An 18,377-nucleotide genomic window follows, 5' to 3' on the forward strand; every position below is an offset into this window, starting at 1 on the left:
CGCTGTTGACTTTGCATTCGGCTTTTCCTGGTGGGTTTTCAATGAACCGCTCGCGTAGAAGGAACCGGGTGGAAGTAACAGTGTTGAAAGGGCACATTCGTCCTCCAGCCCTAGTCGGCCTCGGGGATCAAACAAGGGCTGTGGCCAGAAAAATGAGCCCATGCTTTTAGGGTCCAGCCACGTGATCCACTTTTCATAGTCCGATCTTTGCCTTAGGGGTCCTTTGACGAATAGCTTTAATTGATCGAATGGTATGTGCTTTACAGGATGAAGATGAGTGGAAAGAATTTGAGCAGAAAGAGGTGGATTACAGCGGCCTCAGAGTTCAGGCAATGCAAATAAGGTATGGTCTTGTTACAGATATGTTCAGATCACCCTTAGGATAGGGGGTGTATGTCTGGCTTTTCTTTTAGCCCCCAAACAGCATCATAGTAGCCTTGCGCTTTAGATATGCTCATTAGGGCTCTAATAGATGGTGCCTATTCCTTCTCTCTGTGATGGCAGTCATTCTGTATGTTGATCGGAATAGCTGCCAGCTTCAAAATCCTGAGAGAGCTTGCCTACTTCCAGCCCTGGTTAGGTTTTGTAATTTTTATTTTTTATTTGAGACAGCTAAAGTTGATTTTGTGGTTTCAAATTATTTATTTTTTTTTTTTTTCCAAAGTATTTCTTTTAATATTGGTGGGTTGAACTCAGTTTTTCTTTGTGTTTCGAAAATAACATGGATGGTTTTCAGGTCCTTTCCAATAAGCAGGTGAATATGTATTTTTGTAATTGAAGCATTCTTATAGAGAAGTACAGGTTTTTTATATTCACACAGTGGAACCAACCTGTGTAATGAGCACCAGAGTCAAGAAACTGAACATTAGAAAGCTCCCCTCCTAACCCTTTGTAGCCAGTGCCTTCACCCCGCAAGGATAGCCACTTCTAATGCTATAGATGAACTTTCCCTAGAATTTCCTAGGAACAGAGTCAAACATGTTATTTTTACAGTTTAAGAAAACAGTAATTTATTTTTTTTAATCCTCACCAGAGGAAATTTTTTCCATTGATTTTTAGAGAGAGTGGAAGGGAGCGAGAGAGAAACGTTCAAAACGTCGATGTTAGTCAACAATTAGTTGCCTCCCTCACGTACCCCTACCTGGCCACGGATAGAACCTGCAAACCAGGTTTACTGGGAATAGAACCCCTTGGGCCGATGCTTTAACCATTGAGAAACACTGGCCAGGGCAAGAAAACAGTAATTTTTAAAAACTGGATTGGTTGAATTTTAGAAGATTTGAAACTAAGAAATATTTTATGGCTTGGCCAGAGTGGCTCAGTGATTGAGTGTTGACCTATGAACCAGGAGGTCACAGATTGATGCCAGGTCAGGGCACATGCCCAGGTTGCAGATGCATTCTCCAGTGGGGGGGCATGCAGGAGGCAACGGGTCAGTGGTTCTCTCTCATCACTGATGTTTCTATCTTTCCCTCTTCCTTCCTCTCTGAAATCAATAAAAAATAGATGTGTTTGTTTTTTTTTTTTTTTTTTTTTTTTAATATATTTTATTGATTTTTTACAGAGAGGAAGGGAGAGATATAGAGAGCTAGAAACATCGATGAGAGAGAAACATCAATCAGCTGCCTCCTGCACATCTCCCACTGGGGATGTGCCCGCAACCCAGGTACATGCCCTTGACCAGAATCGAACCCGGGACCCTTCAGTCCGCAGGCCGACGCTCCATCCACTGAGCCAAACCGGTTTCGGCAGATGTGTTTGTTTTTTAATTCCAACCTGTGCGGTCATTTTTAGAGTCATGTAAATAAATGTAGGAAAAACAAATGAATATAGGCTTCCATTGGTTTAAGATTTAAAACCCTTTAATCCCAGTTTGAAGTTTGCAATTACTGATGCCAGTGACCACGTGGCACAGTGGAGAAAATAATTTTCCTTAAAGAAATAATGTCTTTTCACCTCTCTAGATGGTAATATTTATGGCCTTAACTCATTCAAAAACCAGGGCTAATTTTGACACGTGTTGAATATCTACCACAGTTAGGTATTAATGTCCGAGCTTCTTCCACATCATTTCCTGAGCTTAACCAAAGTGAAACCTGATTGATGACGGGGACTTTGAGGAACTGCAGCTTCTCCACTCTTGGTTCTTCTGTCTTGGTGTGAAGTAGCAGTGATTAGACTGGAGTTTTCTCCCTTAGCCGTTTGGGTGTGTGGAACTGCCTGTGTGTGGGGTTCCTGTTTTGATGTGGAATAAGGCTCTTGGTCTGCCTCTTCTGACTGCATATTCTTGGAGGAGACTTGAATGACTGGAGGCATAGTGTTTGCTCATGTTGAACTTTAGCAAGAGTAGCAATTTTTTAGAGGGAAAAATGTTTCAAGTTAATGTTAGACATTGACTTTGTTATATTATGGAGCATTTTAAACTACACCTATTTTTGTCGTTGAGTATATATCCCATATCCATATTCAAGGCTATTTCAGTCTTCATTTCGGCTACTCCCGAGATGGTGAAACATTCCTTAAATTACAATCAAACCTCAGTTGTTGAACAAAACTTAAGGCTTCAGTTCTCAAGGGGACAACCCTTTTGTGCCGATTATTCAATACATACAGTAAGTCTCCATAAGTTCTAAGAAGGTTAGTGATAGCAGCAAAGTGAAAAGGAAAGTTGTGAGAACAATACTTGATCTTAGATAGGTACTGTACATAAGAAAGGTTAAAAAGGAATCATTTGAGGGTCTGGAATGGTAATTCAGTTTACATTTTTTTTTTTTTTTTCTTAAATCTTTATTGTTCAGATTATTACATTTGTTCCTCTTTTTTCCCCCCATAACTCCCCTCCTTCCAGCTCCCACCCCACCCTCCACCCTCACTCCCCACCCACTGTGTTCATCCATAGGTGCATGATTTTTGTCCAGTCACTTCCCGCATCTCCCACACCCCTTTTCCCCCCAAGAATAGTCAGTCTATTCCCTTTCTATGTCCCTGATTCTATTATAATCACCAGTTCATTCTGTACATCAGGTTATTTATTCACTTGATTCTTAGATTCATTTGTTGATAGATGCATGTTTGTTGTTCATAATTTGTATCTTTACCTTTTTCTTCTTCTTCCTCTTCTTAAAGGATACCATTCAGCATTTCATATAATACTGGTTTGGCAGTGATGAACTCCTTTAGCTTTTCCTTATCTGTGAAGCTCTTTATCTGACCTTCAATTCTGAATGATAGCTTTGCTGGATAAAGTAATCTTGGTTGTAGGTTCTTGGTATTCAGCACTTTGAATATTTCTTGCCATTCCCTTCTGGCCTGCAAAGTTTCTGTTGAGAAATCAGCTGACAGTCGTATGGGTATTCCCTTGTAGGTAATTGAGCCTCTTGCTCTTGCTGCTTTTAAGATTTTCTCTTTGTCTTTTGCTCTTGGCATTTTAATGATGATGTGTCTTGGTGTGGTCCTCTTTGGATTCCTTTTGTTTGGGGTTCTCTGCGCTTCTTGGACCTGTAAGTCCATTTCTTTCTCCAGATGGGGGAAGTTTTCTGCCATTATTTCTTGAAATAGGTTTTCAATATCTTGCTGTCTCTCATCTTCTGGCACTCCAATAATTCTGATATTAGACCGCTTAAAGCTGTCCCAGAGGCTCCTTACACTATCTTCACACTTTCGGATTCTTTTTTCATTTTGCTTTTCCAATTGGGTGTTTTTTGTCGAATCTTTGGTTTGATTATTGTACTCCTCTGGTCTGCTATTGGGTATAATATTCTTTATTTCAGTCCGTGTATGCTTACTTTCTAATTTCTTTATCGTAGCATCGAGGATCTCATTAGTTTTCGTGAGGCTCTGCACAAATTTATGGCAAGCCCTCAAAATTGCGATTCTTAGCTCCATATCCTCCATTTCTGTCATGTTTTTTTGTCTCTGCATCTTTTATGCTTTCTTGGTGCACCCCCTGGTGGTCTCTGTGCGCAGTCTTGTTCTAGCCAAGCCTTAATTGTTGTAGTTAACACTAGAGGGATTTGACCACCAGGCCGACTGGCTATAGGAATCAGCTGTATGGAAAACGTCTGCCTTCTGGGGAGGCGCTAATCCAGCCTTTGCCTGAGGCGATCGGCAAATGGCTGTGCGCAGGGTTTGGGCGGGGTGGGATCAACAGGGCGGGCGGAGGGAGCAGTTATGGCCGCGCTCAGTCCCGTTCCCAGAGGCTCTGCTTCTCAGAACCCCGGCAGCCGCTGCAAACCTCGGAGAGAAAGCTGCCCTCAGGTTCCAACTGATGCCAGATAATCCCGCTTCTCCCGTTTGAGTCTGGGTCCCTAGAGACTCGCCCGGATCTGGAGCCCAGAGTCTGAGACTCACTCCCGACAGAAAACGACAACCGCGCCCTCAGCCACCAGCCTGCTTTGCGCGCGCACCTCGGTACCTTTGTATTTTCCACACTGCGCCGCCTCTGAGCCTCGATTTGCTGTTCTCTTTCCTTCTAGTTGTAGAGTCTCTCTTCAGCCAGCCTTCCTGTGGTTCTGGGTGATGTCCGTTCAGTCTTTTAGTTGTATTTTTGAAATGGTTGTTTGCGGCAGCGGTCTCCGGTGTTTACCTACGCCGCCATCTTGGTCTCCTGAGTTTACATTATTTTTAATGGGAGAAAAAATTATTTGGGTTTTCTAACAAATCGCTTCTTGAACAGCCAGAACAAATTAGGTTCTAGAACTGAGGTTCCACTGTACTTACATCCTTCACCTTTGCTGGGGGCATAAGTAAATCTCAGCTAGGATGAGCGTTTAAGTTCTGCTTGACCTGAAGTAGACCAGCTTTTATATTGTGTGTTTTTCATTATTCTTATCATCTAGTCACTTCCCCTAAGTGGCCATCCAGAGGTCTTCCTCTAACCTACTAACATTGAAAAAACTATCTGCTTCAAGAAGCTGCTTTTGTGGATCCTCAGTCACTATGGAGTCTGGGGTCTGTATTTGCATTTTTATAAATCATTCAGTAAAGGGAAATCTGACAGCTCCTGGGGAAGGCTTGAGAGTGAGAAGCCATCTGAAGTTTAATAACAGGGACTAAGATTGTCACTTTATATTCAATACCCTTATAAACTGCAAATTAAATGTTCTTGACCATGGAACTCAATAGGGTCCCCAAGGAAAGACATGTTTCCTCAATGGGATGGAGTTGATAATATGGCAAAAAGATGGACTTCAGGAGAAAGACAAACCTGGGTTTGCATTTTACTCCTGCTTGTGTGTGACCTTGGGCAAGTTACTTTATTTTTTTTGTTAATCCTCACCCGAGAATATTTTTTCATTGATTTTCAGGAAGAGTGGAAGAGAGAGGGAAAAACTGAGAGAAACATCGATGTGAGAGAAACACATCGATTGGTTGCCTCCAGTTGCTCCTGCACGAGCCCCAACCAGGGCCCAGGCTGGGGAGGAGCCTGCAACCAAGGTACATGCCCTTGACCAGAATCAAACTCGGGACTCTGGTCTGCAGGCTGACGCTTTATCTACTGAGCCAAACTGGCCAGGGCTATTTTTGAATGTTGGTTCTTACCTGCAAGACTGGGACGACTACTCAAGTGTGCTCTGAGGACTCTGAACAGGATATTTGTAAAATACCCACTTAATTAATATTAATCAAGATAAGTGGGTAAATAGAATGACTTACTCTTGGGAATTTCTCTGCTGTTTAACCACAAGGCACCTGATTTATAAAACTCAAATTGGAGGAGAAGGAGTAGTGAAGTCACATAAGGTTATCATGACTAATCATGTCAGACTCCAGTTAGTCAGTTCACTGTGGACATAATAGGAGAAAGTGACATGTTCGGGTTGGCGTTAGTATAACCATGCAGACAAAAATCCCTCTGAGTGTTCACTGTTATCTTTTCAATGTACGAGAGAGGCAGCCTTGCTATCTCAATATGGGATAAGGAAAATGAAACATTGGAATTTGACTGAAAATATCTTGAAAGTTGCCCTGGTCTGTGTGGCTGAGTTGGTCAGAGATCATCCCATACACCAAACGATGATGGGTTCGATCCCCAGTTGAACACATGTGCAAGGCAACAGATCACTGTTTCTCCTTTCCTCTGAGATCAATTAAATATATATCTTGAAATTTATAGCTTATAGTCTTTTTTTTCTTCCAACTCTTTGCTTTGGGAAATTACAAACTTCAGAAAAGTTGCAGGAATAGTAAAAAAAAAGTGCCCTTACATTCTTTGCTTACATCTATCAATCTTTTTTAAAAAATACATATTTTTATTGATTTCAGAGAGGAAGGGAGAGGGAGAGATAGAAACATCAATGATGAGAGGGAATCATTGATTGTGTGCCTCCTGCACACCCCCTACTGGGGATCAAGCCCACAACCTGGGCATGTGCCCTTGACCAGGGTCGAACCAGTGACTTTTCAGTCTGCAAGCCAATGTTCTATCCACTGAGCGAAACCAGCTAGGGCTACCAATCGTTTTTGCCATATTTGCTTTATCTTTAGTTAGTTGCAGATATTGATCTAGTCTTGAAGTACTTGACACTACATAGTAGGTTAGCAAGTTGGACCTTTATTGAAGACTAGAGGTCCAGTGCAAGAAATTCCTGCACAGGTAGGTCCCTAGGCCTGGCCAGGGCCTTCCTTCATTCCGCGCCACCACCTGGTGGTCAGCACACGTCATAGCGAGCAGTCAAACTCTGGTTGAACTCTTGAGGGGACACTTTGCACATACACACACACACACACACACACACACACACATATCAGAGGCACGGTGCACGAAATTCATGCAAGAGTAGGCCTTCCCCCGGCTGCCAGCACTGGCTTCCCTCGAAGCCTGGTCTAATTAGCATATTACACTTTGATTATTATAGCTATAGATGTGTTCATTTGAAAGGAGGAAAATTTCAGTAGCAACAGACATACTGTATTAATGTCCTAGCTCACATTTACTAACTAGTCTGAAATTTAAGTACCAAGAGTATTATAAGGACATGTATCAAATTTTGTGTCTAAATAGATTTTATTCAGAGTCATGCCATTATAGATAAGTTCTTGAGAGGGAAGCCATTGAGATGATGATTGAAGGGATCTACCACTTGAACTTAGATTATTGGTTGATAGTAGGATCTGTAGGCCTTTCCCATCTTTAAAATGGATCTTTAGGAGAATGAAATATTTCATTTAGTACTTGAGGTTACTAAATGTTGAGTGTTTAAACCCATTTGGTAGGACTGGTTAAGTACTGTGGCATTTTGGCAAGACTCTTAGCATCTCCCTCTGTTGGATGAAGGGTCTTGACAATTTCCAATGTTTAGCTTAGCTAATACTTCAGAATCTTAAGCCAAAATACTAGGTTTTCCTTTTGTGCCCATTATAGATTTGCAGTCTATCTAATTAAACAGATCACTCTTATTTTTTAATAAGATTATCATCTAGAAGTAATTTTAGATTCTATGATCATTTCTTCACTTTTCTCGGAGGGTAAAGAGGTGATAAATACTAGACATAAAAGAATTTGTTTTTACTTGGGACTCTCAGTATTATGTCAGACCAAACGAGAAAAACAATATGCTTTTTACTATTTTTATTTATTGTTATTGATTTCAGAGAGGAAGGGAGAGGGAGAGAGATATAGAAACATCAATGTGCCCTGACCGGGAATCAAACTGATCTCCTGGTTCATAGGTCGATACTTACCCATTGAGCCACACTGGCTGGGCTACTTTTAACATTTTAAAGGTCATTCTAGATGTCTTTCTATTTTAAGTGTATGTATAAGTTTTAGTAAGTTATTTTTTTTTTTAAATCTTTATTGTTCAGATTATTACATTTGTTCCTCTTTTTTCCCCCCATAACTCCCCTCCTTCCAGCTCCCACCCCACCCTCCACCCTCACTCCCCACCCACTGTGTTCATCCATAGGTGCATGATTTTTGTCCAGTCACTTCCCGCATCTCCCACACCCCTTTTCCCCCCAAGAATAGTTAGTCCATTCCCTTTCTATGTCCCTGATTCTATTATAATCACCAGTTCATTCTGTACATCAGGTTATTTATTCACTTGATTCTTAGATTCATTTGTTGATAGATGCATATTTGTTGTTCATAATTTGTATCTTTACCTTTTTCTTCTTCTTCCTCTTCTTAAAGGATACCTTTCAGCATTTCATATAATACTGGTTTGGTGGTGGTGAACTCCTTTAGCTTTTCCTTATCTGTGAAGCTCTTTATCTGACCTTCAATTCTGAATGATAGCTTTGCTGGATAAAGTAATCTTGGTTATAGGTTCTTGGTATTCAGCACTTTGAATATTTCTTGCCATTCCCTTCTGGCCTGCAAAGTTTCTGTTGAGAAATCAGCTGACAGTCGTATGGGTATTCCCTTGTAGGTAATTGAGCCTCTTTCTCTTGCTGCTTTTAAGATTTTCTCTTTGTCTTTTGCTCTTGGCATTTTAATGATGATGTGTCTTGGTGTGGTCCTCTTTGGATTCCTTTTGTTTGGGGTTCTCTGCGCTTCTTGAACCTGTAAGTCCATTTCTTTCTCCAGGTGGGGGAAGTTTTCTGCCATTATTTCTTGAAATAGGTTTTCAATATCTTGCTGTCTCTCATCTTCTGGCACTCCAATAATTCTGATATTAGACCGCTTAAAGCTGTCCCAGAGGCTCCTTACACTATCTTCACACTTTCGGATTCTTTTTTCATTTTGTTTTTCCAATTGGGTGTTTTTTGACGAATCTTTGGTTTGATTCTTGAGCTCCTCTGGTCTGCTATTGGGTATAATATTCTTTATTTCAGTCCGTGTATTCTTACTTTCTAATTTCTTTATCGTAGCATCGAGGGTCTCATTAGTTTTCGTGAGGCTCTGCACAAATTTATGGCAAGCCTTCAAAATTGCGATTCTTAGCTCCATATCCTCCATTTCTGTCATGTTTTTTTGTCTCCGCATCTTTTATGCTTTCTTGGTGCACCCCCTTGTGGTCTCTGTGCGCAGTCTTGTTCTAGCCAAGCCTTAATTGTTGTAGTTAACACCAGAGGGATTTGATCACCAGGCCGACTGGCTTTAGGAATCAGCTGTGCGGAAAACGTCTGTCTTCTGGGGAGGCGCTAATCCAGCCTTTGCCTGAGGCGATCGGCAAATGGCTATGCGCAGGGCTTGGGCGGGCTGGATCAACAGGGCGGGGGGAGGGAGCCGCTATGGCCGTTCTCAGTCCGTCCCCAGGGGTTCTGCCTCTCTGTCCCAGCAACCGCTGCAAACCTCGGAGGGGCCGTAGCCAGACAGTCCCGCTTCTCCCGTTTGAGTCTGGGTCCCTAGAGACTCGCCCGGATCTGTAGCCCAGAGTCTGAGACTCACTCCTGATTGAAAACGACAACCGCGCCCTCAGCCGCCAGCCCGCTTTGCGCGCGCACCGCCTCACCACCGCACCACCGTACCTTTAAATTTTCCACACTACGCCTCCTCTGAGCTTCGGAATGCTGTTGTTTTTGCTTCTAGTTGAAGAGTCTCTCCTCAGCCAGCCTTCCTGTGGTTCTGGTTGAAGTCCGTTCCGACTTTTAGTTGTATTTTTGAAGTGGTTGTTTACGGCGGCAATCTCCGGTGTTTACCTATGCCGCCATCTTCGATCTCTCCAGTTTTAGTAAGTTATGACATGAATATTCTCTGTTAGTACAGGCGTAACATTTTATTTTTTTTTTAATTCTTTATTGTTTTCAGAGAGGAAGGGAGAGGGAGAGAGAGAGACAAAAACATCAATGATGAGAGAGAATCATTGATTGGCTACCTCCTGGACGCCCGCTACTGGGGATCGAGCCTGCAACCCAGGCATGTGCCCTTAACTAGAATCGAACCTGGGACCTTTCAGTCCACAAGCTGACGCTCTATCCACTGAGCCAAACCGGCTAGGGCCAGCTATGTTTTTTTTAATCGAGAAAAGAGTGGTCCCAATAGTGGAAATTGATAAACTGAAGACCTAGGGAAAACCACCATTGGCATGGGGGAGAATTCAGGGAAAAGGTTGGTGGTCTGTACCAGGTGCATCATCAGCAAGGGCAAGAGTTGCAGAAAGGAAGGTTGATTTGGCAGTTACCTCCCTGCTTTGAAGTTGGCAGTATAGAGAAGCAAGATATGTGCTTGATCTTGTGGAACATTCAGGTTTATGTAAAATAAGTAATCTAGCCAAAGGAGAAATAATCAAAGAAACCTTGGAGGAATCACAGATTTCTGACTCAAGTCAATTCAAGAATTTTTTTTTTTTTTATTGATTTTTTACAGAGAGGAAGGGAGAGGGATAGAGAGTTAGAAACATCAGTGAGAGAGAAACATTGACCAGCTGCCTCCTGCACACCCCCCACTGGGGATGTGCCCGAAACCAAGGTACATGCCCTTGACCGGAATCGAACCTGGGACCCTTCAGTCCGCAGGCCGACGCTCTATCCACTGAGCCAAACCGGTTTTGGCAATTTAAGAATTTTTAAATGGCATAAAAAAAACTGCAGGCACTCTAGGATGCTGAGTTCCACTGAGGATCTCTATTTCGAGAGTATTTTGTAACATGTATGAACAGATTAGCAAATGAAACTATACAACTTTCAAAAACCATTCATTCCACCCCTAGAAATATGCTTTCCACAAATGCCTGGTTGTATACTTCGGTTCTAGAAAAATCTAGTAATTGTACCTTGAATCCTTCAAGTTGCCCTTTTCTCTGCATTTCAGGTTAGACAAGCCAGTCACCCTTCCTTCTCCGTTACTTGAGCCAATAGTTGGCATTCTCTTTCTTGGGCTGCTATATATAATCATGCAGGTTGTCATGGCCTAGCATATCGGTGTGTTAAGTATTTCTAAATGTTTTTGAGTATAGGAAGTTCGCAAAAGGGAAGTGCACAGCACACTATCAGGCCATGTGGTTTTCTAAACCTTTTTTCAGCATGAAGTCAAGTGGAAGACCTACTATGTAAATAAGTAAAATCCCCTATTTTCTATCTTTTAAACAAATAATGTACTTTGTAGAGCCTAAGTGACTTATCCAGGGCCACACAAAACCTGCATTGATAGAACTAAAAATTTGGACTGACAGTTTTCCTGGTGTAATTGAATTCACTTGTTTTTTCAATAGTGAAAAGGAAGAAGATGATAGTGAAAAAAGAGAAGACCCAGGTGATAATTGGGAAGAAGGTGGAGGTGGTGGTGGTGGTGTAGAAAAATCTTCAGGTCCCTGGAATAAAACAGCTCCGGTACAAGCACCTCCTGCTCCAGTAGTTGGTAATTTTAATATTTCATTTTCATGAAAATGTCTATGTGTAATTTTATATGCGGTCAGCTTTCAACTAAATGCATGTTTGTGGAGGGGTTAGTAGGGTTCCTTTCCATTCCTGGGAAGGAGGCTTAAAGACTTTCACATTCACAGGAATTTGGAAGTTCAGATACACGCTTTTCTGTAGACTAGTTAAATTTTCCTGTAAACTAACTTGCCAAATTTAGATATTTAAGCATTTCAATTTTAGACAGCTGACTAAGGAATATTGGCTACCTGTATTTCACCTATGTTTGTCTTTTTTATTTTTTTATTTTTTTCCATTCCCCATTTTACTAACTTGAAGCATGAATTCTCACAGGGGCAGATTTTATCACTCCCAAGGGGGAGTAATGAAATCTTAGAATTTTTGTATGATTTTTAAAGATAATTTTGTTCATTTTTGTTTTTATTACTTTATTATTTTTTTTTTAATACTATTTTCAGAGAAGAAAGGAGGAGAGAGAGAGAGAAACATCATTGATGGGCTCGGCTGCCTCCTGCACGCCCCACACTGTGGATCGAGCCCACAATCTGGGCATGTGCCCCAACCAGGAATTGAACCATGACTTCCTGGTTCATAGGTTGATGCTCAACCAATGAGCCACAGCTGTGCCCAGCTGTTTTTATATTATTTTTATTGTTGATTTTTTATTTATTTATTTTTTTTTTTTTTGAGAGGGACAGAGAGAGGCATCGATTTGTTGTTCCACTTATTTTTGCATTTATTGGTTGATTCTTTTTTTTTTTAAATATATTTTATTGATCTTCCACAGAGAGGAAGGGAGAGGGATAGAGAGTCAGAAACATCGATGAGAAACATCAATCAGCTGCCTCCTACACACTCCCCACTGGGTATGTGCCCGCAACCAAGGTACGTGCCCCTGACCGGAATCGAACCTGAGACCCTTGAGTCCGCAGGCCGACGCTCTATCCACTGAGCCAAACCAGCCAGGGCTGGTTGATTCTTGTATGTGCCCTGATTGGGGATTGAACCTACAACCATGGCATATTGAAACGATGCTCTAACAATCTGAGCTACTTGGCTAGGGCGAAACCTTAGATCTTACAGTAGTTTTATGACCCATCAGAGGGCCAAAGCATGTAAACAGATGTACAGAAAATAATCACTAAAAGTCTGACACTGAAAAGTATATTTTTTGCCTATCTGACAAAAAAGATATAATTTTTTAAAATATATTTCATTGATTTTTTACAGAGAGGAAGGGAGAGGGGTAGAGAGTTAGAAACATCGATCAGCTGCCTCCTGCACACTCCTTACTGGGGATGTGCCCGCAACCAAGGTACATGCCCTTGACCGGAATCGAACCTGGGACCCTTCAGTCCGCAGGCTGACTCTCTATCCACTGAGCCAAATCAGCTAGGGCAAAAGATATAATTTTTATTCATTCACACCATGTGGCTATTGTTGTGGTTGACTGTTGTCAAAGAGGTCATTGTCCCTGACTAAATAGTCAGGTATTCATGTTTTTAAAATTCTTGTGGCACACTGATTGAAATCACTGCTTTAATATACCCATTATTCTATATAGACCAATATAAACAAAAACAGATCACCCCAAATCTTCCAGAGATCACAGATAACTACTATGTCAGTATTTTTGCATTCGTTTTGGCATTTTGCTATGTGTGTTTCTCCATTTAACTTTTTATTGTTTGAACTGTATCTGTAGTGATCCCTACTGCTTGCTGCATTGCTAAACCCATTGCCCAAGTTTCAGTCCTCATCTGATTTGTCCCAGCAGCAACATTTGCCACAGTTGATCACCCTATTGAAACACACTCTTCTGTTGGTTTCCAGGACACTGAATTCTGCCCCCTCCTTGGTTGGTTCAGTCTCTCTTGGCAGTCTCTCTATATCAGTGGTTCTCAACCTGGGCTGAACATTAGAATCACCTGGGAATCTTTTTAAAATCCTGATTTCTGGGCCTCATCCTCCAGAAATTCTGTTTCTTTGTTATGGGGTGGGGCCACAACATTAGTAACAAAGAAACAGAATTTCCGGAGGATGAGGCTCAGAAATCAGGATTTTAAAAAGATTCCCAGGTGATTCTAATGTGCAGCTAAGGTTGAGAACCACTGCTCTATATGCTAGTGACCTGCAAATTCACATCTTAACTCAGAGCTCTGCTGAATTCCAGACATGTTTATCTTAACTGCCTACCAGCATCTCACTCTCAACATGTCCAAAACTGAGCTCACCTATATGCTGCACCCTAAAGCTCTTACCTTAGTGCTGTTCTTTCAGTCACTTAGCACAAACTTTGCAGTCACCTTTGACAAAGCCTTTCTCTTGCTCCAAACCTAAATCTGATGTATCCATAAATTCTTTTGGGCTTACTTTCAAAATAAATTCACTCTTTATAGGACTAGTTCTCAGCAGCTCCACAGCTACTCCCTGGCTTTGAACTGTCGTTTTGTTATATGAATTACTGAAATAGTTTCTTATCTGGTCTAACAGTAGCAAGAGTGATCTTTTCAGATATGGCAGAGCATGTCCTAGGCCAGTGATGGCGAACCTATGACACGCGTGTCAGAGGTGTGACACGCAAACTCATTTTTTTGGTTGATTTTTCTTTGTTAAATGGCATTTAAGTATATAAAATAAATATCAAAAATATAAGTCTTTGTTTTACTATGGTTGCAAATATCAAAAAATTTCTATATGTGGCACGGCACTAGAGTTAAGTTAGGGTTTTTCAAAATGCTGACACGCCGAGCTCAAAAGGTTCGCCATCACTGTCCTAGGCTGTTTGTAAATCTGCCATAGCGTCCCCTCTAATCAGAGGAGAAACTAAAGTTCTCCTTTACAGGACTAGTTTATTAAAGTGCCAAGCATTTGAATATTTTCTCTAAACTGTTATGAAATGTTAGTTACAGAAACCCCAGAACCGGCAATGACTAGTGGTGTGTATAGGCCTCCTGGAGCCAGGCTAACCACAACAAGGAAAACTCCACAAGGACCACCAGAAATATACAGTGACACACAGTTCCCATCCCTGCAGTCCACTGCCAAGCATGTAGAAAGCCGCAAGTAAGTCATTCCCACATGGTGTTTTTGGGACCCTTCCCTTGGTGTGGAGTGGGATGGATGTAGGAGATATAAAAGCCCATGAGGAAAGGGTGCTCTTAACTGGTAAATTCTAAGCTGCATCAGACAGGCAGCTGAGAATTTAGGGTGGGACCTCTGTGCCCTGGAGCGGGAGATGGGAAGGAGCACCAAAGACAAACTTTGTCTGCAGAAGTTCCTCTTACCCTTGGTTTATGTTCTGTAGCTAAGCTGCTGTGTCATTCTCACAAATTACAATTCTTTACAAGTACATTATTACTGGTTTATGTTCCTATAATATGCAAACTGGACATGAAAGAGGACTATTTTGTTATATTCCCAGTAAATGTGAGTAGATGGAAGACGTTGGCATTTATAAATCTAATATTAAAATCTTATTTCAGCAGGTACTTAAAATGAATGCTACCTGGAGTTAAATGACCACATATGGCACATCCACATCTTGTTTAGGGCCATGAATTTTAAAAATTAAATAAAATGGGAAGAAGTTAAATGATATCAGCTGGATATAATTGTTTTGGGGGGGTGACTTTTAAAGTAAATCCCAGCCGTTTTGCCTCTTTGAGACCACAGCTGGCTTGAGTCTAAAGCTCCACTTGGACTTGCTCCTCTGCCCTGTCCTACAAAATGAGGGGCACTGATTCGGCACACTCGTCCTTATCTGATCCGCTCCCATGAAGTAGAAGTGAGGAGAAGTCATTGAATAATGAGAACTTGACTGAGTGAGAAAATTGGTACTCTTACTTATGCATAAGGAAAGAGAGCTGTATTGCCTATTATTTGCTAACAGTAAAAGTGAGTCTTAGAAGGAATCACCATGCTATCACAGAGTTTTTAACTTTCCAGTTGTCTTCAAGTTGGTCCCAAAATAGATTTGCAGTTAACAGTACTGAACACTACAGTAGATTTGCTACCACAGGAAATGGGGCCATGGAGCTTCAGTTGCAGTGTTTTATGTTTTATGTTCAATTGAAGCCTTAAAAATGGTTTGATAAGGATTTTATAGACTCGTTTTCCTCTCCTGTCTCTCCCTCAAGATTCCTGTAAGGGGTGGCTTTTTTTTTTTTTTTTAACTCAAGGAAGAATATTTTTTTAAAAACCTCAAGAAATATTTACTGATTACGTTTATTTTCCCTTAGGGATAAAGAAATGGAGAAGAGCTTTGAAGTAGTAAGACACAAAACTAGAGGTAGGGATGAGGTTTCAAAAAACCAGGCCCTTAAACTTCAGCTAGACAACCAGTACACTGTGCTTGAAAATCAAACAAACAGCCACACACAGTACAATTAAGGAATGGTCTTTGCTACCCCTTCCAAGGTAACTAGACCACCGCTAACCACCATGAACAGCCATTCGTCATCTGATCTCTGCTGGAGCGACAGCAACCGATGCAGACCCCTCGATATAAGTGACCGGCCCTATCGCACTATGGAAGTTTCAAGTGTCACAATTGCTCTATGTATATTGAATTTAGGAGGATTTTCATTGTTATAAATGTGTGAACTAGATTCAGCAGTGTTCTCTCATAATAATTACTCTGCAAATACAAAAAAAACCAAACCCACAAAAAACGGCAGCCAGTGGTCATTTCAAAATCTTTTTATGTTCAGATTCTGAGCCTTTGTAAGGTTGACTACCTCAGATTTGCTGCACTCATGTGGACTCATGTGGATCACAACTTCTGGATTGGAACGTTACAGCTCTTAAGTGGCGATATGGAACTTACAACCAGCTCTACTGGATTCCTATCAGAAATCCTGCAGAGAGTCAGCGTCTGGCTTCTGATCTGCTGTAAAAGATGAAGATTTAAGTGACCTTAACTGACCTGTCCTGTGCCCCACCCTCCGGGAATGTGCTCTGTAGTGGGCTGTGGCTGTTAGACCGCCTGGAACGTGCCGCTCTCAAAAGAACTGATGTGTTCAGATGCTCTGTGTAGGGCTGGGATTTCTAATTTAAACTTTGAGTTGTATTCTGAGGTAACCACAAATTCAACGAAACTTGGGTCTGCCAAGTGGGGAGGGGCATGGGAGGGGATAATCTTGTTTCTTTCAGTAATTTTTCATTGGGGTAGTGCTTTCTCTATGTTCCACATTAAGGCCTTTTTTGCTTTAACTTGGAAGAAGTTATTTGACAGAGCATATTGCTTGGTTAAGTAAGTGACCTGAAATATGCATTAGAATTGTGAAATTGCCAATCCCTAGAGGGGAACCAAATAGCCTTTGATGGAAAGGGCAGTGGGTGCAGGGGGCTCTACTTCAGGTGCTGCTAAGCCTCCTCGAATCAGGTCTAATTATAAAGTTAACTGCAGTGGAAAGAGGATGGTTTCTGCTCAGGCCAAGGGATCCACTGACCCATTCTTATAAATTCAAAGCAACGTGAGCAGAACCTCAACCTAAAACCCACTTAGGTTTCATGGACCTTGCATAGTCTTTGACAATTTCAGATATATTTGTGCCCAAATTTTTAAGTTACTGGACATTCTGTAGATTGTCCTGGGGTAGCTCTGTTACCAACCCTCTGGTGTGTCTTTATGCTGTTCATTTAAAATCAGGGGCAAACCACAGGCGATGTAGCACTTCTGTTTTAATAATTACAGCCTAAACTATTCAGTCATTTTTAGTCCTGAAAAGGGACTTCAGGAAGATAGCCAGGTTTACTGAAAAGTTTCTTTCCATCTAATGAGAGTTTGATAATTTCCTAGTTTTGTATCTTTGGTTCAATAGAAATATGTCAGAGTGGTGTGTGACCACTTGATGCAGAGTCTGGTTTCTCTGTAATAAATCCCTTTGCCAAATGGGGGGAGTTGCAGACTTGCTACTGGCAAGAGTGAAGCAAGCGGGTGAGTAAAACTATCCTGATACGGGAGCATATTTCTGTGGGAGTTTAGTCTTGATAAAAGTGTCAACACAGGAATCGGACTCCTGGGGGGTTCCAGATCTCCTGACAGGACTGCCAACCATTCCTGGGCAATAATGTTGGTGTTCTCGGAGGTGGTGGGCTGGGATGCCTGCCTTCGGATGTGTTTGGGCGAGTTGCTGAGCAAACCAAGGAGAGGTTGGATGATTAAGCGAGAAATAAGGGATTCTTGGTTAAACTGAAGACTTCATTTGGGAACCAAAAATCTTAACAAATCTCTTGGACCTTGAGCCACATATTTTCCCTGAAAAGTATGTGTTTTTTTCCAGCAGAATTTTGTTGAGGGTTATGTTACTGAGGAATGAACTGGATGGGTATGTGGAACTTATTTAATGGCTTCCTGTACCAGAAAACTGAAGACCTGCAGGAGATTTAAAAGCAACTCTTGTTACAACTTTTTAAAAGATTGTGAAATTGTCAAAATGCACATGAATCAGGTTTTAATATGCTGTATGATGGGTGGAGAGGATGTCCATTGTACCATTTCTTTCTTTGAATTCTCAGGCATGGTTTGGCAGTGCAAGAACTCTTGTAACATTAACAAAGTCAATAAAAAGTGACTGGATTTTGGAGTCTGATAGTTTTTATTCGTAACCCATGACCTGCTGTCTGTCTTTGAAAATGGTGAATGAATGGCATGCCTCTGCTGTAGGAGGATGGTAATATTGTCCTCTCAGGAGGGAACTATGTTTGGATAAAGTTAAAAAGGGAGACCTGGGATGAAAGTGGCTGCCAAGCTGTGATGAACATTCTTTCCAGAGAGAAAGCATTGAAATGTACTTTTGTCTTCGTTACTGTATTGTGTTATCTCAAACCCTGGCAAGGGAATCTGCGACCTTGACTATATAGACTAACGGTTTTTTTAAAAAAAATATTTTATTGATTTTTTACAGAGAAGAAGGGAGAGGGATAGAGAGTTAGAAACATTGATGAGAGAGAAACAAAGATCAGCTGCCTCCTGCACACGCCCTACTGGGGGTGTGCCCGAAACCAAGGTACATGCCCTTGACCGGAATCGATCCTGGGACCCTTGAGTCCTCAGGCCGACGCTCTATCCACTGAGCCAAACCGGTCAGAGCTAGACTAACAATTTGAGA

General features: G+C 41.5%; 1 protein-coding gene across 6 annotated transcripts in view; it reads left to right on the forward strand.

The window, feature by feature from the left end:
• CDV3 (CDV3 homolog) overlaps positions 1–17,845 on the forward strand; it is an 18,867-nt gene extending 1,022 nt beyond the window's left edge. For 2 of the 6 annotated variants that reach the window (XM_070433418.1, XM_070433423.1), the window contains exons 2-5: positions 267–343; positions 11,097–11,242; positions 14,169–14,328; positions 15,504–17,845. In XM_070433418.1, the coding sequence (XP_070289519.1) occupies positions 267–343; positions 11,097–11,242; positions 14,169–14,328; positions 15,504–15,654 (534 nt within the window). In that variant the 3' untranslated portion in view covers positions 15,655–17,845. Of the gene's footprint in view, positions 1–266; positions 344–11,096; positions 11,243–14,168; positions 14,329–14,747; positions 15,482–15,503 lie in introns of those variants that run through there. The other 4 variants (XM_070433420.1, XM_070433419.1, XM_070433422.1 and 1 more) reach the window with 4 other exon arrangements.
• Positions 17,846–18,377: the final 532 nt, after the last annotated feature.

This window comes from Myotis yumanensis, unplaced genomic scaffold (assembly GCF_028538775.1).
Source record: "Myotis yumanensis isolate MYYU_CA2020_CCGP unplaced genomic scaffold, mMyoYum1.0.hap1 SCAF_14, whole genome shotgun sequence".
Lineage (NCBI taxonomy): Eukaryota > Metazoa > Chordata > Mammalia > Chiroptera > Vespertilionidae > Myotis > Myotis yumanensis.